This window comes from Pholcus phalangioides, unplaced genomic scaffold (assembly GCF_987345545.1).
Source record: "Pholcus phalangioides strain wild (caught in Gottingen) unplaced genomic scaffold, Ppha-v1.0 ptg000040l_1, whole genome shotgun sequence".
Lineage (NCBI taxonomy): Eukaryota > Metazoa > Arthropoda > Arachnida > Araneae > Pholcidae > Pholcus > Pholcus phalangioides.
Window position 1 is genome coordinate 7,126,686 of NW_028301626.1, and position 21,778 is coordinate 7,148,463.

The 21,778-nt window shown below is 40.3% G+C and overlaps 1 protein-coding gene across 1 annotated transcript in view; it reads right to left on the bottom strand.

The window, feature by feature from the left end:
• Window positions 1-21,071, bottom strand: part of LOC149065423 (receptor-type tyrosine-protein phosphatase kappa-like) — a 158,903-nt gene extending 137,832 nt beyond the window's left edge. The window contains exon 1 of the mRNA XM_089254171.1: window positions 20,025-21,071. Coding sequence (XP_089110297.1) covers window positions 20,025-20,336 — 312 coding nt within the window. The 5' untranslated portion in view covers window positions 20,337-21,071. The remainder of the gene's footprint in view (window positions 1-20,024) is intronic.
• Window positions 21,072-21,778: the final 707 nt, after the last annotated feature.

The following is a 21,778-nucleotide window of genomic DNA, read 5'->3' on the forward strand; positions in this document are numbered from 1 at the left end:
TACCATTACCTTCCAGCTCCTACCCCAAGTACAGCCCAGGCCATACTCGTGTCAAGGCTGGCCCTATACGTTTCAAAGTTGGTCGTGGGCAAGTAGTGCGGCTGTTCCACCATTGACAATGATCGTCAAATGTTGGAGGCTGCAAGGTATTGGAAGGCTGGTCAAACAGAACGTCTAGTACAGTACCTTCCAGCTTCCAACCCAAGTCAGAGGTTCCGCCTTTTCCTTCCCGAACTTCCAATCCGTCTGGCCACACATTGGTCGACGAACGTCCACAAGTAATTAGACGGAGAGTTTTCTGCAAGCGAATATTCGCAAAGGAATATTGGGCCAAACTGATCCAGTGGGTAGCCAGCCTAAGCCACTGGTGCTTCTTTGCATCAGAGGGAAGGCAAATATTGGAGGAAAAATATTCACGAATGCCTATATATTGGGCCAGCCTTGAAACGAGTGTGGCCCTCGTTTAATGGAATTGCTGTGATAATGCTTTGTTTTTTGGTTACGACAATGATTCCGGCCGACATGTGGCAGTGATTTCAATTATTACGAAAGTGTGTCATGGATATGAATTGTTTTTTTTTTTCAGTCTTGATTGGACTGTTTCGTATTTCCATACGATGGGCCGTGGCACTCCAGGGTAAAATAAAAACACAGCAGCAAGGATTACAAGCCTTGTCAAATATATAAACGCCAACGAAAAACAAAAAATCTGTCCACCAGATTGATAAAATAATGTTTCAAGTTACACAAAAATAAGGGGGGAAAACAGAAATAGACAAAAACAGCAACACAAATCATATCCACATAACTGCCACTACTATTACATAACTATTACATGTACACAATGATGTAAATGTGATAACCACAAGTGTCCTTCATTCTGCTACTTATATTATAGCAGGGGTGGTGCTAGGCGGAAGGACACGAATGGTTTCATAATAACCATTGCGTATAGTTTTTATATTATATATATATATTCATTTTTTATTTTATTTTTTTAATATAAATATAACCAGCCGCAGCGAGTCAACCAAAACAACAAGACAGAAGCTGATCCTTAGCTAAAGCTCTCTCCAGACAATTCCCCATTTAAACTAATCTCGTATTGCTCACCAAAATAAGTTTAGAGCCAGACTCGAGACCTGGAACTTATATATATGTATATAAATGTGTGTATATATGCGTATTTTTTTTTCCTCTACTTCAAGTTCTTCATGCATTTCATGTTCAAAACACACGTGCGTACTCATAATGTCGTATTCATGTTGCTCACCGAATAAGGTGCTGAGCGAGATGGCACGGGTGATCCCTAATTGTATACATTCCCCCCACACAATACTTCTATTTTGTATGTTTTTATTGAATCCACCGGAGCGAGTGAACTCAACCCAATAAAACTGATGCTGACTTCTAGTCCGCAAGTTATCAAACCCATTTGCTCACCAATAAGGTGTTAAGCGAGACTTGACTCGCTCCGATGGATATTTTATATTTCACAATAAGATTCTCATTTCGTTTTTTTTTTGTTTTTTTGTATCCAGCGTATGTAATATGAAAAGTGTAAGATAACAGATGAGATGAAATGGGGGGGGGGGGGGGGTCCTCCAATTGCTCTTAAAATATATTTCCATCCTAATATGTGTACATTCTCCATCTTAACGAAACCCCGAAACTTTTCTCCAACTCCCGACCCCATCTCGTCTGTAATCACCACAAAATTTGTTAATCGCGACAGTATCCAATTGTCCGGGGAAAATATGTTGTAACAATTTTGTATGCAGTTTTTTTTCTTTTTTGACACAAAATAAAGTGTTCGAGACTCTGCCACGAAGCTGGGCTGGAAGAGATCTCGGTAACGGGATAAGTCCAGTAGCAAATTTCTGGCGTTCATTCATTCATTCGGCACTTCAGGGTACTACAAAAGTGCTTCGAGCTCAGCCCAGATACAGCCAAGAGCACAGCGAAACATGGGGTAAAATTATGTAGTAGAGCGTACGAGAGAAAGTAATGTGCATGTTTTACGGTAAAGTTATAAATCCGGTGATTATGCGTAATCAACCGATCATTTTAGTAAGTTTGATATATATTTCAGTTTTATCACATTTACAGGCGATTATGCGTAACCCCAGTTCGTATTGGAGAATATGATTAATTATAAATCAATAATTTAAATTTTCCAGACATTATGCACGAACTTCAGTCTACGATATGAATTTGACCCGCAATATTGGTTATGTTTGCACATGGTGATAATTGTGAAGAAAGCCAACAGTGACAAGGCCAGTAAAAAATTCATCTTTTTCCACGTCCTTCATACTTATTTTAAATTAGTTATCATGGCAATGCGCATGTACGTGCAAAACCAAGTGCTTAAATTACAGTGATATTTCGAAATGTGTGTTTTCCATATTTATCAGATTTAGCAACTCTATTTGGAAATCACGCTTAATGGCAAGTAAAATTGATGCATGCAATGAAATTTATCAAGTTTACCAGGATGATTGGCGATTATCAAAGATACGTAATTTTCGTATTTACGAAATAGATGCGACTGTTGCGAAATTTGCATTTTTCATGAATAAATGCGAAAATTTTTTCCTTTCTTTTAATTCAAAAATGGGTAGTAATTTTACTGAGCACTTGAATTATAGAACTTTCAACCAAGTGCAGAACTTTAATGCTTTGCCTCGTAACTAAACTATGAAAAAAAAATTGTGTCGTTGATTTAGCTCGTTCGTCTTTGCGAATGAATGGAAAATTTTTCATTTAAATATTTTTGCTGACGTGAATGCAAAATTTTTATACAAATATGAATAAAACACCCCAACAGGCAAAATGCCCAACGAGATGGCTGAGAAAAGTTGCCCATAACAAAAATATGGATGTCATATATTTCAAAAATACAGCAACCCAATTAAAAATGCAATTGCAAACAATATATATACATGAGATAAAATATTGTATAATGCCCATAAAGAATGCTTATGGTTGTCTTATTCCAAGTATGAATAGCTTCTCGATTTACCCCAACATGTTTAATCGTATCTCTTTTTAAACGTGTCAATTGTGTTACAATTTACTACCTCCGGGGGTAAGCTATTCCATTTATTAACAACCCTATTAGGGAAAAACTCCCTGCGACACCATAACCTCGCATTGTCCCTCACCAATCAATAATGGTGTCCCCTTGTACAAGCAGTTGATTGGCGGTGTACTAAAAGTTCATGGTCCATCCTATCCATCTCGTTGAGAATTTTGAACACTTCGATCATGTCTCCCCGACACCTGCTTTCATCCAACGTGAACATATTAAAAAAACAAGTCTCTCTGTGCCAATAAGAACACGCGTAGCTCTTCTCTGCACCCGTTCAACCAAGTCAATGTCCCTCTGTAGGTATGGTCTCCAAAACCTTACAGCATACTCCAGTCCAGGACGAACTAAGCCTCGGAAAAGCGGAAGAATTACTTTAGGAGAACGTGAAAATGAGACCAAGCATTCTATTCGATTTTTTAACCACCGCTAAACAATGTTCAGAAAACCTGAGCCGCTCGTCAATGAGAATTCACAATTTGGTCACCCTAGTTGCATCCGGGATAGTGACACCATTCAACTCGAAAGAGAACCGTGGGTTGTTCGAACCAAAATGAGCGACCATGCACTTGTCAACGCTAAACTTCATGCTTCATTCATTTGCCCATCTTCCAATCCTGGTCAAGTGGGTCTGGAGCAACTCCCTATCGCTTTGATTCCCGACTACCCCCATTAGCTTCACATCAACCGCGAATTTCCTAACAATCCCATCGACACCCTGATCGAGTTTATCGATAACAAGTGAAAAGTATGGGACCAAGGACACTTCCTTGAGGACTCCACTTGTGACGCATGTCCGATTAGAGAATTCCCCGTTGACCATAACTCGTTGTGACCTATCTCTTAACCACGATTCTATCCAATTCAATCTAATCTCGTGTAAAAACGGCTCATGTTGGACCCGATCGAATGCCTTCTGGAAATCAGTGTAGACAACATCTACATTTTTGCTCTTACCCAAAGCCTTAGTCACGTGATCATAGAAGCAAAGGAGGTTAGTCACACATGACTTCCCCTTCCTGAACCAATGCTGGTTATTCGACAATACATTAATTATAAGCAAAATTATAATTATTATGATTAATTTCTATTAATTAGAAATTTAATTAATTGAAAATTTACTTTAATTACAAAGAAAAACGTGCTAAATTGATGTCCAATTTTTTGAAACTTCAAAAATATGTTATTTCTTGAATAGCCAGTCATCATATATAAAAAACATTGTGCGATTTGGTCACGAATTGTAAGAGCCGTCAAAAATGGGTTAACCTGTAGGCTGTCTTTCTTCAACTCCGAATTAATTTCAAACGGCAAATATTGTTACAGAAAATTAAATAATTTAATTACCTGAATACTTTTATTAGTGTATACAGTAAAACCTCTCTTATGCGGACACCGACAGGACAAAAACATTCGTCCGTGAAAGTGGGGTGACCGTTAATCAGGGGTTTGATATACATACTTTTATTATATACAGCTGTAAATTACTATTTGGCCATAAAAGAGGGGTGTCCGTTAAGGAGGGTTTTACTGCAATGCAACTTATGAGCACGAATTTGCATGATAATCGTAGCCAACTTCAGCTTGGCGGAAATAATTTAGCCAATTCCGAGATGTCACGTGACATTAAAAAATAAAAAACAATTCATTAGCACATTCCCTGAGAACCCTGGGATAGATATCATCCGGTCCTGGTGCCTTGCTGACACATGAATTTTTTATAAGTTTTAGGACCACCACGTCTTCCACTTGAATATGGTTGAGGATTTTATCACCCCACGCAACACCCGTACATTGAATACCATTTTGTCTATTAATAACCGACGTGAAAAAGTCATTGAAAGCATTACACATTCCTACATTGCTCTCTACCCTAGACCCCCTATCGAGGAGGGGGCAATGGGCAACTGTTCCCTTATATCCATTATTGGCGTACCTAAAATGATTTTGGGTCAGAGCCAATGTTATTTGCCAACCTAGATTCAACTTCTTTTTTACTATTCCTTATCGCTTTCTTCAACGCTCTTCTTTTATCAGTAAACAATGACAGGTCACCTCGTCCACTTTTATACTCTCTGAACGCTCTTTTCTTTTCAAGATAAAGGTTACGCACGCTGTGGAAGAAAACTCGTCCACCACCGAAACATGTTCAACAAGATCCATCCTCGGAACAAGTAAGAACTAAACCCAAAATAGCAGTACTCCTCGTGGCTTCTGATACTACATGCTGGTACAAAAAATTATAAATTTTGATTTGAAAAAGATTTTTGTGGATTTGCAAATTTTTTGATTTAAAAATTTTTTGTGGGGTATGCAAGCAAAATGTTCGATTTGAAAAACATTGTCTCATCAGTGCTAAATTTTCGATTCGAAAAATATTTTTGCGGATGAATGCAAAAGTTTTGATACGAAACATAATTTGCTCATGATGCAAAATTCTTAACTTGAAAATTTTTATTGTTTCATTTTTGCGAATAACTGCGAAATTTTCTATTCGAAATTTTTTTACCGAAATTTACGTATCTCTAGTGATTATGCATACTTACCAATTTATCATATTTATCATAACATACAGAGTGTCAATGATTCCCATTTCATATAACATGTCCGTTGTGGGCACTTTTAAAAAATGCAGAGATAATTTTAATAATAATTTTTGAAATTCTATTCTCGTTACTAAAAGTGTCACAAACGTGAAAGACATGATTGAGGACCTTTTGATGCATTCGTATGAAAGGAATTCCTGCCATGATTTTGATCAACCGCATCAAGTAGAAGCGGGGAATTCGGCGCCTATGCGCCCCTGGAATGTCATTTGCGAAGACTAATCACCCGGATGATGTGATGAAATGAGATAAGCCTAGTTGCGACGGTAATGCCAGACGAGATTGAGATGGTCAGACCCTGATACGATCGAACATATGTTACTAATGGTTTCTCCCCGTATGAGAGAATCATCTGGAACGATTGCTTAATGAACGAATCCGTTATGAGCTTTGAAATGGACATATAACGACTATTTTATGTGACGTTCATACACAGAATTTCTCACCGCCTAGTATTTACATAAAGCTCTAATTTTTATTTTTCTAGGAAATTCAAACTCTATCAAGGTCTTCGATTTTAACTTTGTTAACTAAGCCTGGTGAGACCCCACAAACACCGTCTGACAGAGTTGTCACAGTACCACACGGTTTACACCAGGGGATCTTGACCTTTTATAACTACGACCGAATATCAACAACATGATAAACTTCGACACCCATGTGTGTTTGTGGTAGTAAAATGTGCGTTTCTGGGCCGTAGAAGCGTCTACGGGAGACGTCGCCAGAAACGCACATTTCACTGCTACTGTGTGTGTTCCCATGTATCTAACCAGCATAGAAATTTATGAAATGCTTCATCCATTTAAAATGCGACAGAGGACGTAATACTATATGAAAAGTGAAATCTCGATATAACGATATTCTGCGACCCAAGAAAAAAATATCGTTGCAGAGGGATATTTATATATTGAACCTAGAGGCAGTATCATCAATAACCACCAAGTTTATGATGTTGTTGAGATCTTTACTAAATCGGTGCTGTCGATACCAACAGAAAACTTACTTCAAAACAAATTGCAACTGATTAGTTAATTAATAAAATTCAATAAAAAGATGTTTTTCAAAGTAAAACAAAGTAAAACACATTATCCGTGATTCTAATCAGCGCTGTGTCAACTGTACTACACATTTATTACACACTCACTCATTGGAAGTGTAACTAATCCTATGCCCTATATAATGACAAACGCAGAACAACGATAAAGGCAAACACACGGAAAAATAAGAAATTCCTGATGCATTTCAACACGCTATGGGGGCCGTCTTCAGATGATAAATACAATCACTATCACGCTGACCGGGGATCCCACTTGGGATGATTAGCAAATCTTAACTCCCGGTTGCTCAGCGGAAAAAATATGTCTTAAGACAAACGTCGTGGTCAGAATGAAGCGGAGCGATTCCAATATAATAAGTATAACGCAATCTACTATTTGGTTGCTGTAACCAATCAGAACGTTGATTTAAATGGTTGTTAATTCCGGTTGATGGTAATTGTTGAATATATTGAAGTTTAAGTAACTGAAAATTTCTCTGCAAGGGATTTCTTATGCCCCATCTAACAGTTGATGTTACGTACGTCCCTGCTACAGCCTATTTCACCGAGTTAAAAAAAAAGAACAGCTTTCGCTCCATACCTGTCTTTACCTTTTGCGGCCCAGAATTTTTTTTTTCATCACTTCGTTGGTACACAGTTCGTAGCCCCCCCCCCCCCCCGTCCAGCAATAAGGAAGGCCCTCGAAGTTTTGCATTCACTCTGCATTTTTTGTATAGTTTATGAGCTCTGCTCAGAAACCAAATTCACGGAGCCATTCTTCATGTTACAACAATAAAGTATCGTTGTTTCCTGAAGCGGTCCTTTATCGGGGTTGACTCGACATACAGAGGGTTAACGTGCCGCTGTGGTGGTTGAGTGGTCATAATGACGGACTCGCATCGAAGTTGGTTTTCTGTGGTTCCCAACTTCGAGGCGCAAATGCGAGTCGATCTCCCCGTTAAAAAGTCTCGCCACAGAGAGCAACAGGCCTACAAACAGTACAAATATTCAGTCACTACACATCACTCACTTCACTTCTGAGATATATATGGCAGCACTGAAAAATCATACACAACACTAGATATGCACTCAGACTGTTAGGTACACACACTTACAATTCCGGCACAACTCACTAGGTAGTAAATTGTCTATGGCGATAGACCTGAGTTGTGCTCGGTAAAAAAAAAAAGAAGAGAGTTAACGCATGGGCTCACCTGACCTAAGTCACCTGGATATACCGAGTGCATGTATCACCCTCGACCTTAGAGTGGCAAAACCAGCTATCTCTTCAAAGTGATTTTGAATTTTGTGCGAGATTGTGCAAAGAAAAATGTCGTTGAGAGTGGTTTGAAATCTCTTCAAAAAATATCGTTACAATAGGATTCATCGTAGTAAAGGAATTGGAAAAAAAAGTTATAGAGAGATTTATCGATGATTTCATTATAGAGATTTATCGATGATTTCATTATAGAGATAATTCGATGATTGCATGATGCATAGCCGTCTTAACGCATGGGCTCAACTTTAGGAAGAAATAAATCCCGAAAAAAAAACTTTCGCCCACTGGTCGAATAAATGCAGTTCAGTTCGAAAAAACCTCCGATTTTTTTTTCATTTGCTCTCGTTGATTCAAAAAGAAAATAGCTCCCAGCTTTAACCAAGTATACATGTAAATTTTTGAAACACTTGGAAAAATTATTTATTTATTTTCCTATCCCTTTGTGGAGCACCAAGAAATCTTTGGCGGAGCACAGTTTGGGAACCCCGACCATAGCTAATCATAATTATAAATGGCCACAAATTATTACTTGTAATTACCACAAAAAAATGTGACGATGATCCCGATCGATATATAGGGGCACGGAAGATGGATCGACGAGATCAGAAAAGTGGCTGGAGTCAACTGGATGGCTAAAGCATCGGACAGAGCAGAATGGAAAAATTTAGAGACCTTCATTCAGCAGTGGATTGAAAATGGTTGCTGTTGATGATGCGGCAAATTTGTGTAATCAAGAAAATTAGAAGTGGTCAAGAAAATTAGACTGGAATGAGTAAAGGGTGGCAAAACTTGTACAATGTACATCCCACTGGTTGCAAACCTATAAAAATACAACGCCACAACAGGCAAATTTCCCAACGAGGTGGCTGACTTAAGAACATCATGGATCCCCGAGCCATTTTTTGGAGGCCCTACCTACTACTGCTACACCACACATGCACCCCCCTCCCGTGGAACCCCCAACGAATCGGATTGTGCGTGTAGTGAAACCTGACGTGAAGTTTTTTGTTTCTCTGTAATACTTGTTATGTGTAGTGCTGCCATCTGCCACTAGTTTTCTAACTATGAGTGAAGTGTTATGATTTAATGATTTATCGTTGTAGGACTGTTGCTCTCTGTGGCGAGACTTTTTAACGGGGAGATCGGCTCGCATTTGCGCCTTGAAGTTGGGAACCACAGAAAACAAACTTCAGCCGACCACCACTGTGGGGTTCGAACCCGGATCCTCGCATCGCGAGTCCGTCACTATAACCACTCGACCACCACAGCGGCAAAATACGCCTCTGCATGAGAAAAAAAACTTCTGGGCCCTCGTAGATTTATTTGTTCCAGGATAGGACCGCGGTTCGATTCCTGGCGGAGACAAGCAAAAATTATTCTTTCCTAGATCGTCTCGGCATTAATATCAAGAAAATCTCCTTCCTTGATTTATTGGTCACTTACTGATCAAAATTGCGTGGAAAAGTTTCAAATGGGGGGGGGGGAAGGGGAGGAAGATAAAAAATAAATAAATAACAATATATGGTGGTCCAGCACCCGGGCATCAAACCAGGCCCTCCTAGAGATAGGACTCCAGCCGTCGCTTGTGACGTCAGTAAGTAGTACGTTTTTCCTCAGAATATGCAGGGAAAAAAATTCCCTGCTCGTGCCAGTATCATCGTTGTGGGGTCATTCAAGTATTACGTCAGCATGGAGGGGGAGGGAGTTTCGGATTTGCTGACTTTTGATGACAAGGGGGGAGGGGGGATTTGAAGGTGGCTTACGTCATCAACCACCCTTTCTGAAGATATGAAATATTCTAAGCTGCTGACGAAATTTTGCTGACCGGGGGGGGGGGGTCAATGTTTTGCTGACTTAAGATTCTACGCCAAAATAAGAAGAAACGAAATAGGATGCTGTGTTTGAAAATGTGACAAACTTGCTAGGTAGTCTGAATGACGTTAATGGCAACCCGTACGGAGGCCTGCTATCTCTAGGAAGTGCTGATCAAACTCGCGTGTGCTCTTTTCTTTAAGGAGGACCTGTTCCTCGCATGGGCAAACGGGTACGTGCTCAGGGCTCACGAAATGGCTGCCTTTTGCATCACAGAGGTTCCTACCCATGCCTCTGACTCAAAGAACACTCTATATAAGGGGCCCCAAAATTTCATATGTGCCCAGAGCTCGAACTTAAGGCATTGGCGGAAGGGGGGGGGGGTCTGTCAAAATTCTTGATTTGTGGGTTCCTTGTCTTTGACAGAATTCCGAGCTATTGCTTTGTTAAGAAGTCATTAAATCAAATCATTTTTATTTCGTTTCGCGGCTCTTAAAGTTTAGCGGTCCGGTGCGGCTGCGTCCTTCGCACCTGCATAAGTGTGGTCCTGACTGACATTTGGGGAGTGGTGCTGGCCACAAAGGTAATTAAATATTAGACTGATAATGTATTCATTTGTGTAACGATGATGTATAAGGCCCATCACGTACCGTCCCATCTGCATACGCGAACCGTCGTGCATCCAGCACAAACGAGTGGATCACTTACAATACAATACAATACAAATACAACGCCACAACAGGCAAATTGCCCAACGAGGTGGCTGACTTAAGAACATCATGGATCCCCGAGCCCTTTTTTACCCTACCTACGAGCCCTACCTACTACTGCTACACCACACATGCACCCCGCCCACAACCCCCCGCGGAACCCCCCAACGAATCGGTACATGCGGGAATGTGTGTGTACGTGTAGTGAAACCTGACGTGAAGTTTGTTCCTGTGTAATGCTTGTTATGTGTCGTGCTGCCATCTGCCACCAGTTTTTTTCTAACTATGAGTGAAGTGTTATGATTGAATGATTTATCGTTGTAGGACTGTTGCTCTCTGTGGCGAGACTTTTTAACGGAGAGATCGGCTCGCATTTGCGCCTTGAAGTTGGGAACCACAGAAAACCAACTTCAGCCGACCACCACTGTGGGGTTCGAACCCGGATCCTCGCATCGCGAGTCCGTCACTATAACCACTCGACCACCACAGTGGCCAAACAGATCAATTTTTTAAGTTGTTCTTTTCCTAGAGATGGCGTCATTTCGGGCCTTAAAAATGAAAGCCCAAGAACAAAGAAAGGACAGCCTTTTCAGGCTTCGTCAAATCAACAACAAAAAACAAACAAACGATGGAAGTAAAAGCGTGTTTTTCTTCTTTTAATCCAAGAGAAGACAAGGAAGGACGTCTTATGGCTTGAAAAGAGGTTTGGTCAGGAGCCAAACGGCAACTCGAACCCTCTGTTTGGGACGGTGTGCGTTGTGGTGATAAAAGAGTTCTGAATTTCCAACTCATAATCCATACAAACGCATGTCTCTTGGATGTTCATTGTGTGCCATTCTAACACGGTTCAGATTATCTACTTTTTTTGTAAAACTACATACTTTCAAGGACGTTTTTCGGCCGTGAGTGAGTAGACAATCTTGACTCGCCACGCGTTCGTTATTAGCGTCTGAACCCGAAGTGAAGCTGTTGGGCCAGAGTTCGATACACTATGTAACGAAGAAAAAAAGTTTTCTCTGTTCCAAGGTTAGAAGTTGCGATTTCTGTGTTCGTTTAGCCAACACCATATCCATAGCAGAAAGCCTCTGCGCGAAGCTCGTGACTTCACTGAAGAAGTTATTTCACCTATAGTCTTCGGATATAGGCTATACTGTAAAAAAGGTAAAGATATCGTACGCGTTGGCCTGCCACATCCAATGTCTACAGGTGAAATAACTTCTTCGGTGACGTCACGAGCTTCGCGCGGAGGCTTCTTACTATAGATGGTGTTGGCTTGATGATGTAATAGTTATAGCCTGGATGACCATGAAAATGATGATTATTGCTCTCAAACTTTTCTTTGTGGTCAGGAGACCGATATTTGTGAATTGGTCACTTACCATTGGCTGATTGGGTGACTGGATTATTGAAAATGACAGAAAAGGAACTCTTTTTCGCATTGATAACAATTTTAAAAACTATAAATAACTATTAGAATGCGAGTCACGCATCTAGACGTTTAACACAAAATAAAATTTGAGTTAAAATAGAATTTTCAATTGAAGTTCATAATGAGACTTTTCCCATTTTTATTTCCATATACTCTTCATCTTCACATTTTTAGTTCCCAAAAGTGATTGATATTTTCGATGTGTTCACTCTTACGTAGATGTTCCAAGTCGAGAATTCTTTGGTGTGAAGGTGCTCTTTTGGGTAACACAAAATGCTTTCTTTGAAATTTTTCGAGATGGAGAAGATGTGATGTGTCTTTTGGAGAAACATTCCAAATTCCATTTTCGTATTGGTCTAACGGTTACCTAATAACACGTTAAGCATGTGAACCAGATATATCCCAAGCTTCTTTATCGGACTTTTTCTGGGAAGTTCTTTGCATTCCCCATCCTTTACTGTAATTACAGTTTCAAATGACACATCGCATCCTCCACGCTCATCTCGAAAAATTCAAAGAAAGCATAGGTGCTTACCCAAAAGAGCACCACTTCACCAAACAGTTCTCGACTTGGATCACCTATATAAGAGAGAGCACCTCGAAAATATCTTTGCAATTATTTTTGGGAGCAAAAAAGTCGAATATGAAGTGTGTATATGCGAACAACGATAAAAAAAGTCCCATTATTTTTCTAGTTTAAATTTTTATTTTAAAGCCGGGATTACTGTATAAAAATTTGATGAAAAATCTTTTACAAAACTTTAAAAAACAACCAATGAGCACATCCACTCGAATGTAACTGATACGCTTATTGGTTGCCTTTTTGAAGTTTTATAAAACGTCTTTTGTCAAACTTTTATAGTGTAATCCCGGTTTGATTCTAATTTTATTTTTTATTAAACGTCTTTGTACGTGACTTATATTCTAAAAGTTATTAACATTAAAATTATTAAGTGTTTTTTTAAAATCATTTTCAATATGAGTGGCATGGTAGTAAGATGCTCGTCTACCATCGTGAAGGTTGTTGTCAGAGTCCCGGGTTCGAACCCAAGGGGGGATATAGATAAGATATTTTCCCTAACGAACTCGAGAGGCGACCACCGATAGACAGCGCCTTCACTTCCAACCCATCTCACTAATGGCAGTAAATTGCAATATAGCGATATGGCCAGAGTTGGTATTTGGTGAAGTAGTCACCCAATCAGCGAATGGTAAATGACCAATTCTCAAATATCGATCCCCCTCACTGCAAAAGCAAAGTTAAAAACAAAAAATGTTTAGCCTTTTTTAGTCGGTTCCCAACTTCGAGGTGCGAATGCAAGCCGATCTATCCATTAAAAAGTCTCTTCGTGGTGAGCAACAGGCCTACAAAGATAAAGTCTTCAAACCTTACACTTCGCTCACAGTTCGAAAAATATGTGGTAGATGGCAGCACTATAACAAGCATTACACAGAAACGTTAGGTTCACAACACGGACACACATACACATCCTAACATGTACCAATTCGTTAGAAATTCCGAAAAAGGAACATGGACGAGGTACGTGTGTGCTTTAGTAGTAGTCTTTTTTAGTCGTAAACCATTGGAAACCATGAACGAAAATGGTGTTGCATTGTGTTACCAGCGGCACCTGTCGAGGCTAAAACCGCCCAAGTCGGTAGAGAAACGGACCCAACAATAAATTAAGAGTTAAGAGAGAATATTAAATTCTTCGCGTTCTTCTAAAGTCATTCTTCCGCTTTTTCGAGGCTTAGTTCGTCCTGGACTGGAGTATGCTGTAAGGTTTTGGAGACCATACCTACAGAGGGACATAGACTTGGTTGAAGGGGTGCAGAGAAGAGCTACGCGTGTCCTTATTGGCACACAGGGCTTGAGTTATGAAGAAAGACTTCATTTTTTGAATATGTTTACATTGGATGAACGCAGGTGTCGAGGAGATATGATCGAAGTGTTCAAAATTTTCAATGGGATGGATAGGATGGATCATGAAGTTTTAGTACACCGCCAATCGACTGCTTTTACAAGGGGACACCAGTATCGATTGGTGAGGGACAATTCGAGGTTATGGTGTCGCAGGGAATTTTTCTCTAATAGGGTTGTTAATAAATGGAATAGCTTACCCCCGGAGGTAGTAAATTTTAACACAACTGACACGTTTAAAAAGAAATACGATAAACATGTTGGGGTAAATCGAGAAGCTCGATCCATTCTTAGAATAAGACAACCATAAGTATTCTTTATGGGCATTGTATAATATTTTATCATGTGTATATATTGTTTATAATTTGTGTTAATTGCATTTTTAATTGGGTTGCTGTATTTTTGAAATATATGACATCCACATTTTTATGGGCATCTTTTTCTCAGCCACCTCGTTGGGCATTTTGCCTGTTGTGGCGATGTATTTGTATTTGTATATAAGATGCCTGATAGACTGTCCTGCTGGTTTTAAACCAACTCAAGAAATTTTGAAGGTATTTTTCTTGATGAATCTGTGGAAATTATAATTTCCAGATGGGAAAAACAGATAGCGCCAGTACAAGAATGGTAGTGCCCCTGCGGCGTGGTGGTAAGATGCTCGTCTACAACCGTGAAGTTTAGTTGACAGAAGTTTCGGTCACCTTAGTGTCCGTTATAGGGCATGTCCGGAAAATTCACCGACCAGCAGTGCACCGAATGGAAAATTCATTGTTAGGAAAATTCCCCGACAGACAGTTTGGTAACGGTTCGACATGAGTGAATGGTTGAGTAAGCAAGTGAACGATTGAATGAGCGAGGGAATGTGCGATCGAGTGACCGAATGATTGAGTGAACGAGTGAGTGAATGAAAGAACGAAAATTTAATGGATGAGTGAGTGAGTCAATGAATGACTCGTTTACTCCCTAGGTCACTAGGACACTCACTTGTCATTCGCTCACTAGCACACTCATTCTATCATCACTCACTTGCTCGTTCATTCTATCAACTCGTTAGGTCACTCTATAACACTCAAACACCTTGTCGCTCACTTGCTCACCAAGTCACTCACGCACTGTTACACACTCAACCATCTGGTTGCTAGCTCTGTCACTCGCTCGCTTCCCAACTAGGTCGCTCACTATCACTCGCTTGCTCACTAACCAGGCCGCTCACTCTGTTACTCCCTGACTAGGTTATTCATTTTATTACTAACTCACTCTGTCTCACCCTCAATCACCAGGCCACACACTTACTCATTAGATCACTCGGTCTACCACTGGGTCGCTCAGTATGACACTTGCTCACTAGGTCACTTACTCTGTATTTAGGTCACTCACTTTCCAACGCTTAACCACTCTTTCACTCACTCACTAACTACTGCATCATTTACTGACTCACTCACTCGCGGCCATTCCTCGTTCACATACTGGCTCACTGACACGAACTGTTGTCGGTGAATTTTCCGTCGATGATTTGTTGTCGGTGAATTTTCCGTACATCGTTACAGAGAGTTGCGGCCCAATACCGTTTGATATGCCTAATGGTGCCGCGAACGTAGGAAAGTTTGAGAAATTCTGCGTTAGGGGGTGGGGGAAGCACGGAATAGATTGCGATGCACATCATATTGCATCGAAACAACTCCTTGGACGCAGATGAAACTCGCATTTGCTTATTCCATGAGATGAAAAAGAAACAAATGGTAACGACCATCCTCATGCGAAGAAATACTATGTCTTCTCCGCTCGATACAACATGCACCAGAGAGAAAATATTTCTCGTAATAACGTAGCAAATGCAAATTTCTCGACATTTATTTTTTCATACGAAACTTGGCCTTCTTCAAGGCTCTCTCTCTCTCTTTTTCTTGCTCGAATATTTTCTCTTTCTTTTCATCTCTCTCTCTCCCAAAACCTTAAGAAAATGGCGGACGGACGTTATTATGCATTGGGATGAGGAAGAAAAATAATGAGGAGCGACGTCCATTACACGTACCGTATGCAAAAGATTATTCTATTTTTTTTTCATTTTTTGTGCCAACGCATATTTGAAGCCATGTGAAAGAAAAGATTATAAAAGTTCAAGATGCCCTTGGAAACGTTAAAGCGAGATTTTTATGTAGTTCGTTTACAGCGAATACATCTTGAGTGCGAATCGAAAATGCAGATATTGTGTTAGGAATTCATCGCCAGCGTTGAATGGACTTGATTAATAACTTCCAGGCTATCGAACATAGTCTAAGAAAATTAAATTCCCGATGTTTCATCCACATCTGGGGCTACCATCTTCGGAAACATTGTTACGCGAGGGTCTCTGTACAGCAAATGAGAAGATCTTCTATCTCCTCAGAGCAGTGTTTCTCAACATTTCTGAACGCAAGGACCAGTAAAATGTCTGAAGCAATTTGACGGAACACTTTGTCCCGTGTTATGGGACATTCCTGTAATTTCCGTTTTCAGATTTTTTTATACATTTGTCCCGTTTAATCAACGATACTTATTTGAATTCGTAATATTTATCAAAGTCATGAATAAACCATATTCATAATAGTCAAATTCCGTTATAACGAACCCCAAGAAACAGGAGAAATTACTTAGTTGTAACGAAATTTCGTTATAATGGAATTCCAGTTTTTTACATTGTTCCTATGTAAATTTATCAAGGAGATTAGAAAAGTTTTCGTTATAACGAGATTTTTGCTATAATGGTATTCGTTACAAGGGGATCGACTGTACAAATAAAATTATGGTAATTATGGCAAAAATTATAAATATTCACCTCACACATTTCTCAGGTTTAACGTTTTGTCCACCACTTTTTATGGAATTTTAATTGCGATTGATGATTGTGCCTATTTCTGGCAATGTTTTTGATGACAATTGACGGTTTCCCGTATTTTACGGATTAGTATTTAAGATTGCATTTTACCGTATTTTGCTCAATGAAATATGGTTATCTGATCATTTGCATATTTTTTTTCGTGAGAAATACATTTTTGTTTACTGCGATTGTAGCAACCCTTTGTTTCCACACCACCCTTTGGCAATTTTAGCAGTAATTAGCAAGTTTAATTTAAAGCAGTAAATTGCAATTTTTGGAAAAATTTAGTGATATCCCACATTTAAGATCGCAATTTCGTGCATTCTTCTCTGAGGTATGATGAATCGAAGTGTGAAAGTTTTGATTTCATTTGAACCCAAGCCTTCCCCTTTAAGGGTATCAGGCGGGTCTGGTCATTACCTCCTAGATACAACCTCTAGGAGGTACTGGCCTGGTGCCCGGGCACTGTACCAGAGCAGGGGGAGGGAAAATTTCACCCTTTAATCTCTCCTTCAACATTACAAGAGGGAGCCAAAATGCGTGCTTGCCCCGGCTGACCAAGTATGTAATTGCGGTCTTGTTTGAACTCATAGATGTTACTAATATCTATCAAAACGGATGAACAATTTTATCAAGTCTGCCTGGGGACCACCTATAACGTCATCGTGGACCACAGGTTGAGAAACGTTGCCTCAGAGTGTGTTCTCGCTTGCTGCACAGACCCCACGCTCACTAAACCTCCGAACGTAACCACCGAAGGTAGAGGCGAAACATCTGCGGCAGTTTTAAACTATGGCCATTATCCCAAATACGGGAACCTTCCCTATCGAATGATCCTCGTTAGCCGACAAAATTTTTGATTCCAAGGGTGTTTCCTGTAACTCACGAAAATAGAGCATTTCCGAAATCGAAACATATTTGGAATTTGTTGGGGGAACGGGATTCAGGCGTGATGTTATTTTGTCATCGGATGTGTATCACGTTGCATGAGGATGAGAGTGTCGTTCGGATGTGGTGCGTACGCGATGGTGTAGGGAATAATAAAATTTGCACGATACAACTTGGGCTCAACAGCGCACCACGATGCCCGGACAAACATTGTCAACGCCCAATTTGCGATACATTGCTGTAAGAGATGGGCCCAACGAGTGCCACTAGGGGCCAAACACTGCCCAAAAGTGCCTTGGACGTTGTTCAGATCGATGTTAGAGAACCTGAACGTTGATGGCATTTCCAGACTTAGTCCCTCTCGACATAACATAATTTATCGGACTCAATCAATTACGATAAAACTACAAATTAGAGTTTACAATTAAATTACACATTTTACAATATTTGGAAGAAAATACAAAGAGAAAAAGAAAAAATTATACTTGAATGGACACGCGGTAGAACAGTTAAGACATAATGCGATGAAGAAAGCTGGGGCAGGGAAGAGAGATCCAAAATCTAGTAAAACGACGACGGAGTATAGGGAATGGATGCAATGTTTTTCAACGTGCAGCGGACCTTGAAGTGTCGTGGCACAATAGTTGAACGTCGCAGTCATATATCACTACTCTCACACAACATGATACTATCCAAAAAATTGCTCTCCGACTTTTTGACCAATCTCACGGTATGGCATTTGAGGTCACGTGGCGTGAGAATCACTCGTCTGGTTCGATATTGTGTAACAATACAACTGAACCCATAGATGCATTCTGTAAACATTCCTCGGAGGTATTTCTAACGAATTGGTGCATGCCGGAAAGTTTTGTGTGTGTGTGTATTTTACGCTTGGCCCTAACGTATTTATATGATGTCAAACTTATGCGTGCTTCATGCTTCCATCTGCCTCACATATCGGAAGAGAAACTGGCTGATAGCTGAATTTTTCGCGTTTATGTACGTATTGTGGTTAGGTTCTACCGGCTCTCTGTGTAAAAGCATATTTAAATGGGAGAACGGCTCGTATTCACGCCTTGAAGTTGCAAAACCGTAGGAAATGAACTTCAGCTGAAGATCTGGAGTCCAGTATTGCCCTTGTTACCTAACTGTCACTTTTTGGGAATCTAACCCAGACCGATACATCTATTCGCATATAAGATTTTTGAATAGCAATAGAAAAAGTGGTCTGACATCATCCATCAGATACACACACATTTGTGTTTATTTTGTTGTTATTTTTCAAACACTTTGATGGATGAAGGTACAGGAGCAGCTTCTCTGTGGCATAAGCCTCATCAGTAAAATGACCAAGAAAACTCGCGTGTTTCTAGATAAATTAAAAATGCTACAAAAAACTAGTTTTCTCTGCACATAGAACACATTCATAGTTTGAATATGCGTAGTTTAAACATTTTTTTTACAATTTTTCTTAACTTTACCCCTGATTTTATGCCCCTCGTATAGCGATTGCACTGGTAACAAAGTCTCAGAGCCCCCCCCCCCCCGGGTGTATGGGAGGGGCCGTACCGTTCATTTACTGCAAGGGTTTTGAGCTGGTGGATATCCGGGTCCTAAAGAGGAACTTATGCAACTTTCCTTTAGTTTCACCACCCCCCCGAATCGCATTTCGAGGCTTCGAGGCCTTGGGGCATTGTCTTTCTTACACCAGCGTTATTTCGGTCTTACCGTAAACAGGAGAGGGGATTTCAAATGGTTGGAGTAAACCATGCCACAGCTGGGATTCGCACTCAGACTTGAAAAATCAAGTAAGTACGCTAATCTGCATGTCTTTCACATCTTCTTTGTGTTTCCGACTACTACTATTCAACCCTTAAAAAATGGAAGACCGGCTCGCCTTCACCCCTCAAAGTTGGAAAAATGCAGTAAACCAAGTTCAGCCGACCAACACTGTGCCGTCAGAGGGATTCGAACCTGGATCCTCACAATAAGAGGTAGTTAAGTGGCACTCGAATCTATCTACGAAGAGTATTGTGAAGCGTCGCATACGTCAAATACTATTTAAAGGTATTACAGCCTGGGCTCTTAACCTTTAGTGTTCCAAATGGACCCTTTGTACAAATACAATGAAAAGGTGACGGACTCCTTTCACCAATTATAAAATAAAGGCAACGGTCTCCTTTCACCAATTATAAAATAAAATCAACGGACCTCTTGCTCCAATAAAATACAGGTCATGGACCTCTTTTAAGAATAATGTTCCGTATATACTGTAAAAATTGTGAGTGTGTGTGGTGATTGTTCTCTATAATATACAAGCCTTTCCCCCTAAAGGCATCTTAAGCAACACTGGTTAAGAACCCCTGCAATGGAGACAATGAACCATGTTCCTTACCTGGAACTCTGTCCTGAGTATGACATCATACTTCCTTACCATCTCCATGTATTCAGGGAACTTGGCGAGCTCGATCGGCTTCTTGGGCAATAGGGCCGCCGAAGCCCTCTCCGTGCAGGCCTTTCTCAACAGGTCATTATTTAGCACGGACAGCTGCAGTTTCTTGAGTGATGTCATAGTACTTTTGGGGGCAGTAGCAGCAGATGCTGCAGCTGACGAAGACGAAGCACCGCCACCACCAGTGTTCTGTCCAGATCGGAACTTGTTCGGTATAAACGAAGTGTTCTTGTTCTTCTTCGGTAATTTGCCCATCTTCGGACCGAAGTTGGACTTCTTCTTGGAAGGTTCCAGATTCGGGCCTTCTAATATATGTCAATGCACAGAAGAAATATATTCAAGAGAGAAAGGGTTTACTCTATTGCTCCTCCCGTGATATCAAGGCACTAAAGTTTCATGTAAATGACTATAAAAATTCACAAACTTATGTATCCGTGATCGGATATCCCAGACAACGGCTGCAATCGATCGATTCCAGTCCTCGCGATGATAATAAATCCTTTTGGTCAGGGATCAAAGACATTACTCCTATAATCAAGAGTGTAACGGACCATACCGTCTCTTGCAATATTCATCGTCGGCATTCTTTTTCCATGCATGAAATGTCATTGAAGGACATACATGCTATCCAGTGGAATTGGGATCCGGAGGCGGACAACACATTGGGAGACAGCTCATTAGACACACGTTACGCATGGATACGTGTGCATGTGAAAGAATCGTGCGCTGTCCACAACCACGTGGTCAGTAATCAGACACGGATCCCCGAACATTATGTAAATCTCGCAAATTCAATGGATTGCTCAACGACTGTTTTTGTTCAAGAAGAAGGGTGCTCCTTCTGCCGTCAAGAGGAGTGCTTATAAATATATATGGCAACCGAAGAATTCCGAGGTTTAAAAATAACGCGCAACTTGTGGGGGAGGGAAATGCCTCTTAAACTGTTTCTTTAAAGGCAGAGAAAGATCTTCATCCTAACCGCTAGAGCCAATGCTGAGACCTGACTGAGAGAGGAGTTTCGAGAGCAAATATATTCCTCTCATCCTGCCCCCAGAGATGCGAGAAAATATTCCACTAATGCTTCGAGAAACTCGCCAAAAATGTCGCCAGGTGACACCTCATTTTATTTATCTATTTATTTAATCGATTACTTTCGATCACATACCTCACTGTCATCGAATATAATTAATCGTAAAATTATGTTAGGGGATGTTGGTTAGATAAGTAATCAGCCTAATTCAATGGTTATCCCTACTGGAGGATGGCTCTGGAGTTTCATCATTTGACCGGTTATTGTTATTACGTTTCTTGGCACGATTTCAGGTCTTTGTTCTTTGCTATGTTTGGAGGATTATGTTAATAGTGAAATTGGTGTCTTTTTTTTGGGGGGGGGGGAGGGGTTGGTAAATGAAGGTTTTGTGTTTTTTTTTTTTTTTTTGGAACTTACTGTGTATATAGGAGGCTAAGCGGACTACGGCTGAGTTCAAGTTCAGATGGGCGCAAACTAGTGGAACGCGAGTTCAAAAAGATTAGACTTATCTTTTCAATGGTAAAAAAGAAAAATACTTCTAAAACTTCTTTACGATCACGGACAAAATATTTCGTCGAAACACCAGCGGAATAAATTCAGTCCAGTTTTCTCTGTTTTCTTTCTTCTCTCCTCACTATTATAGAGAAGTTTTGTTGAAACCTTATGA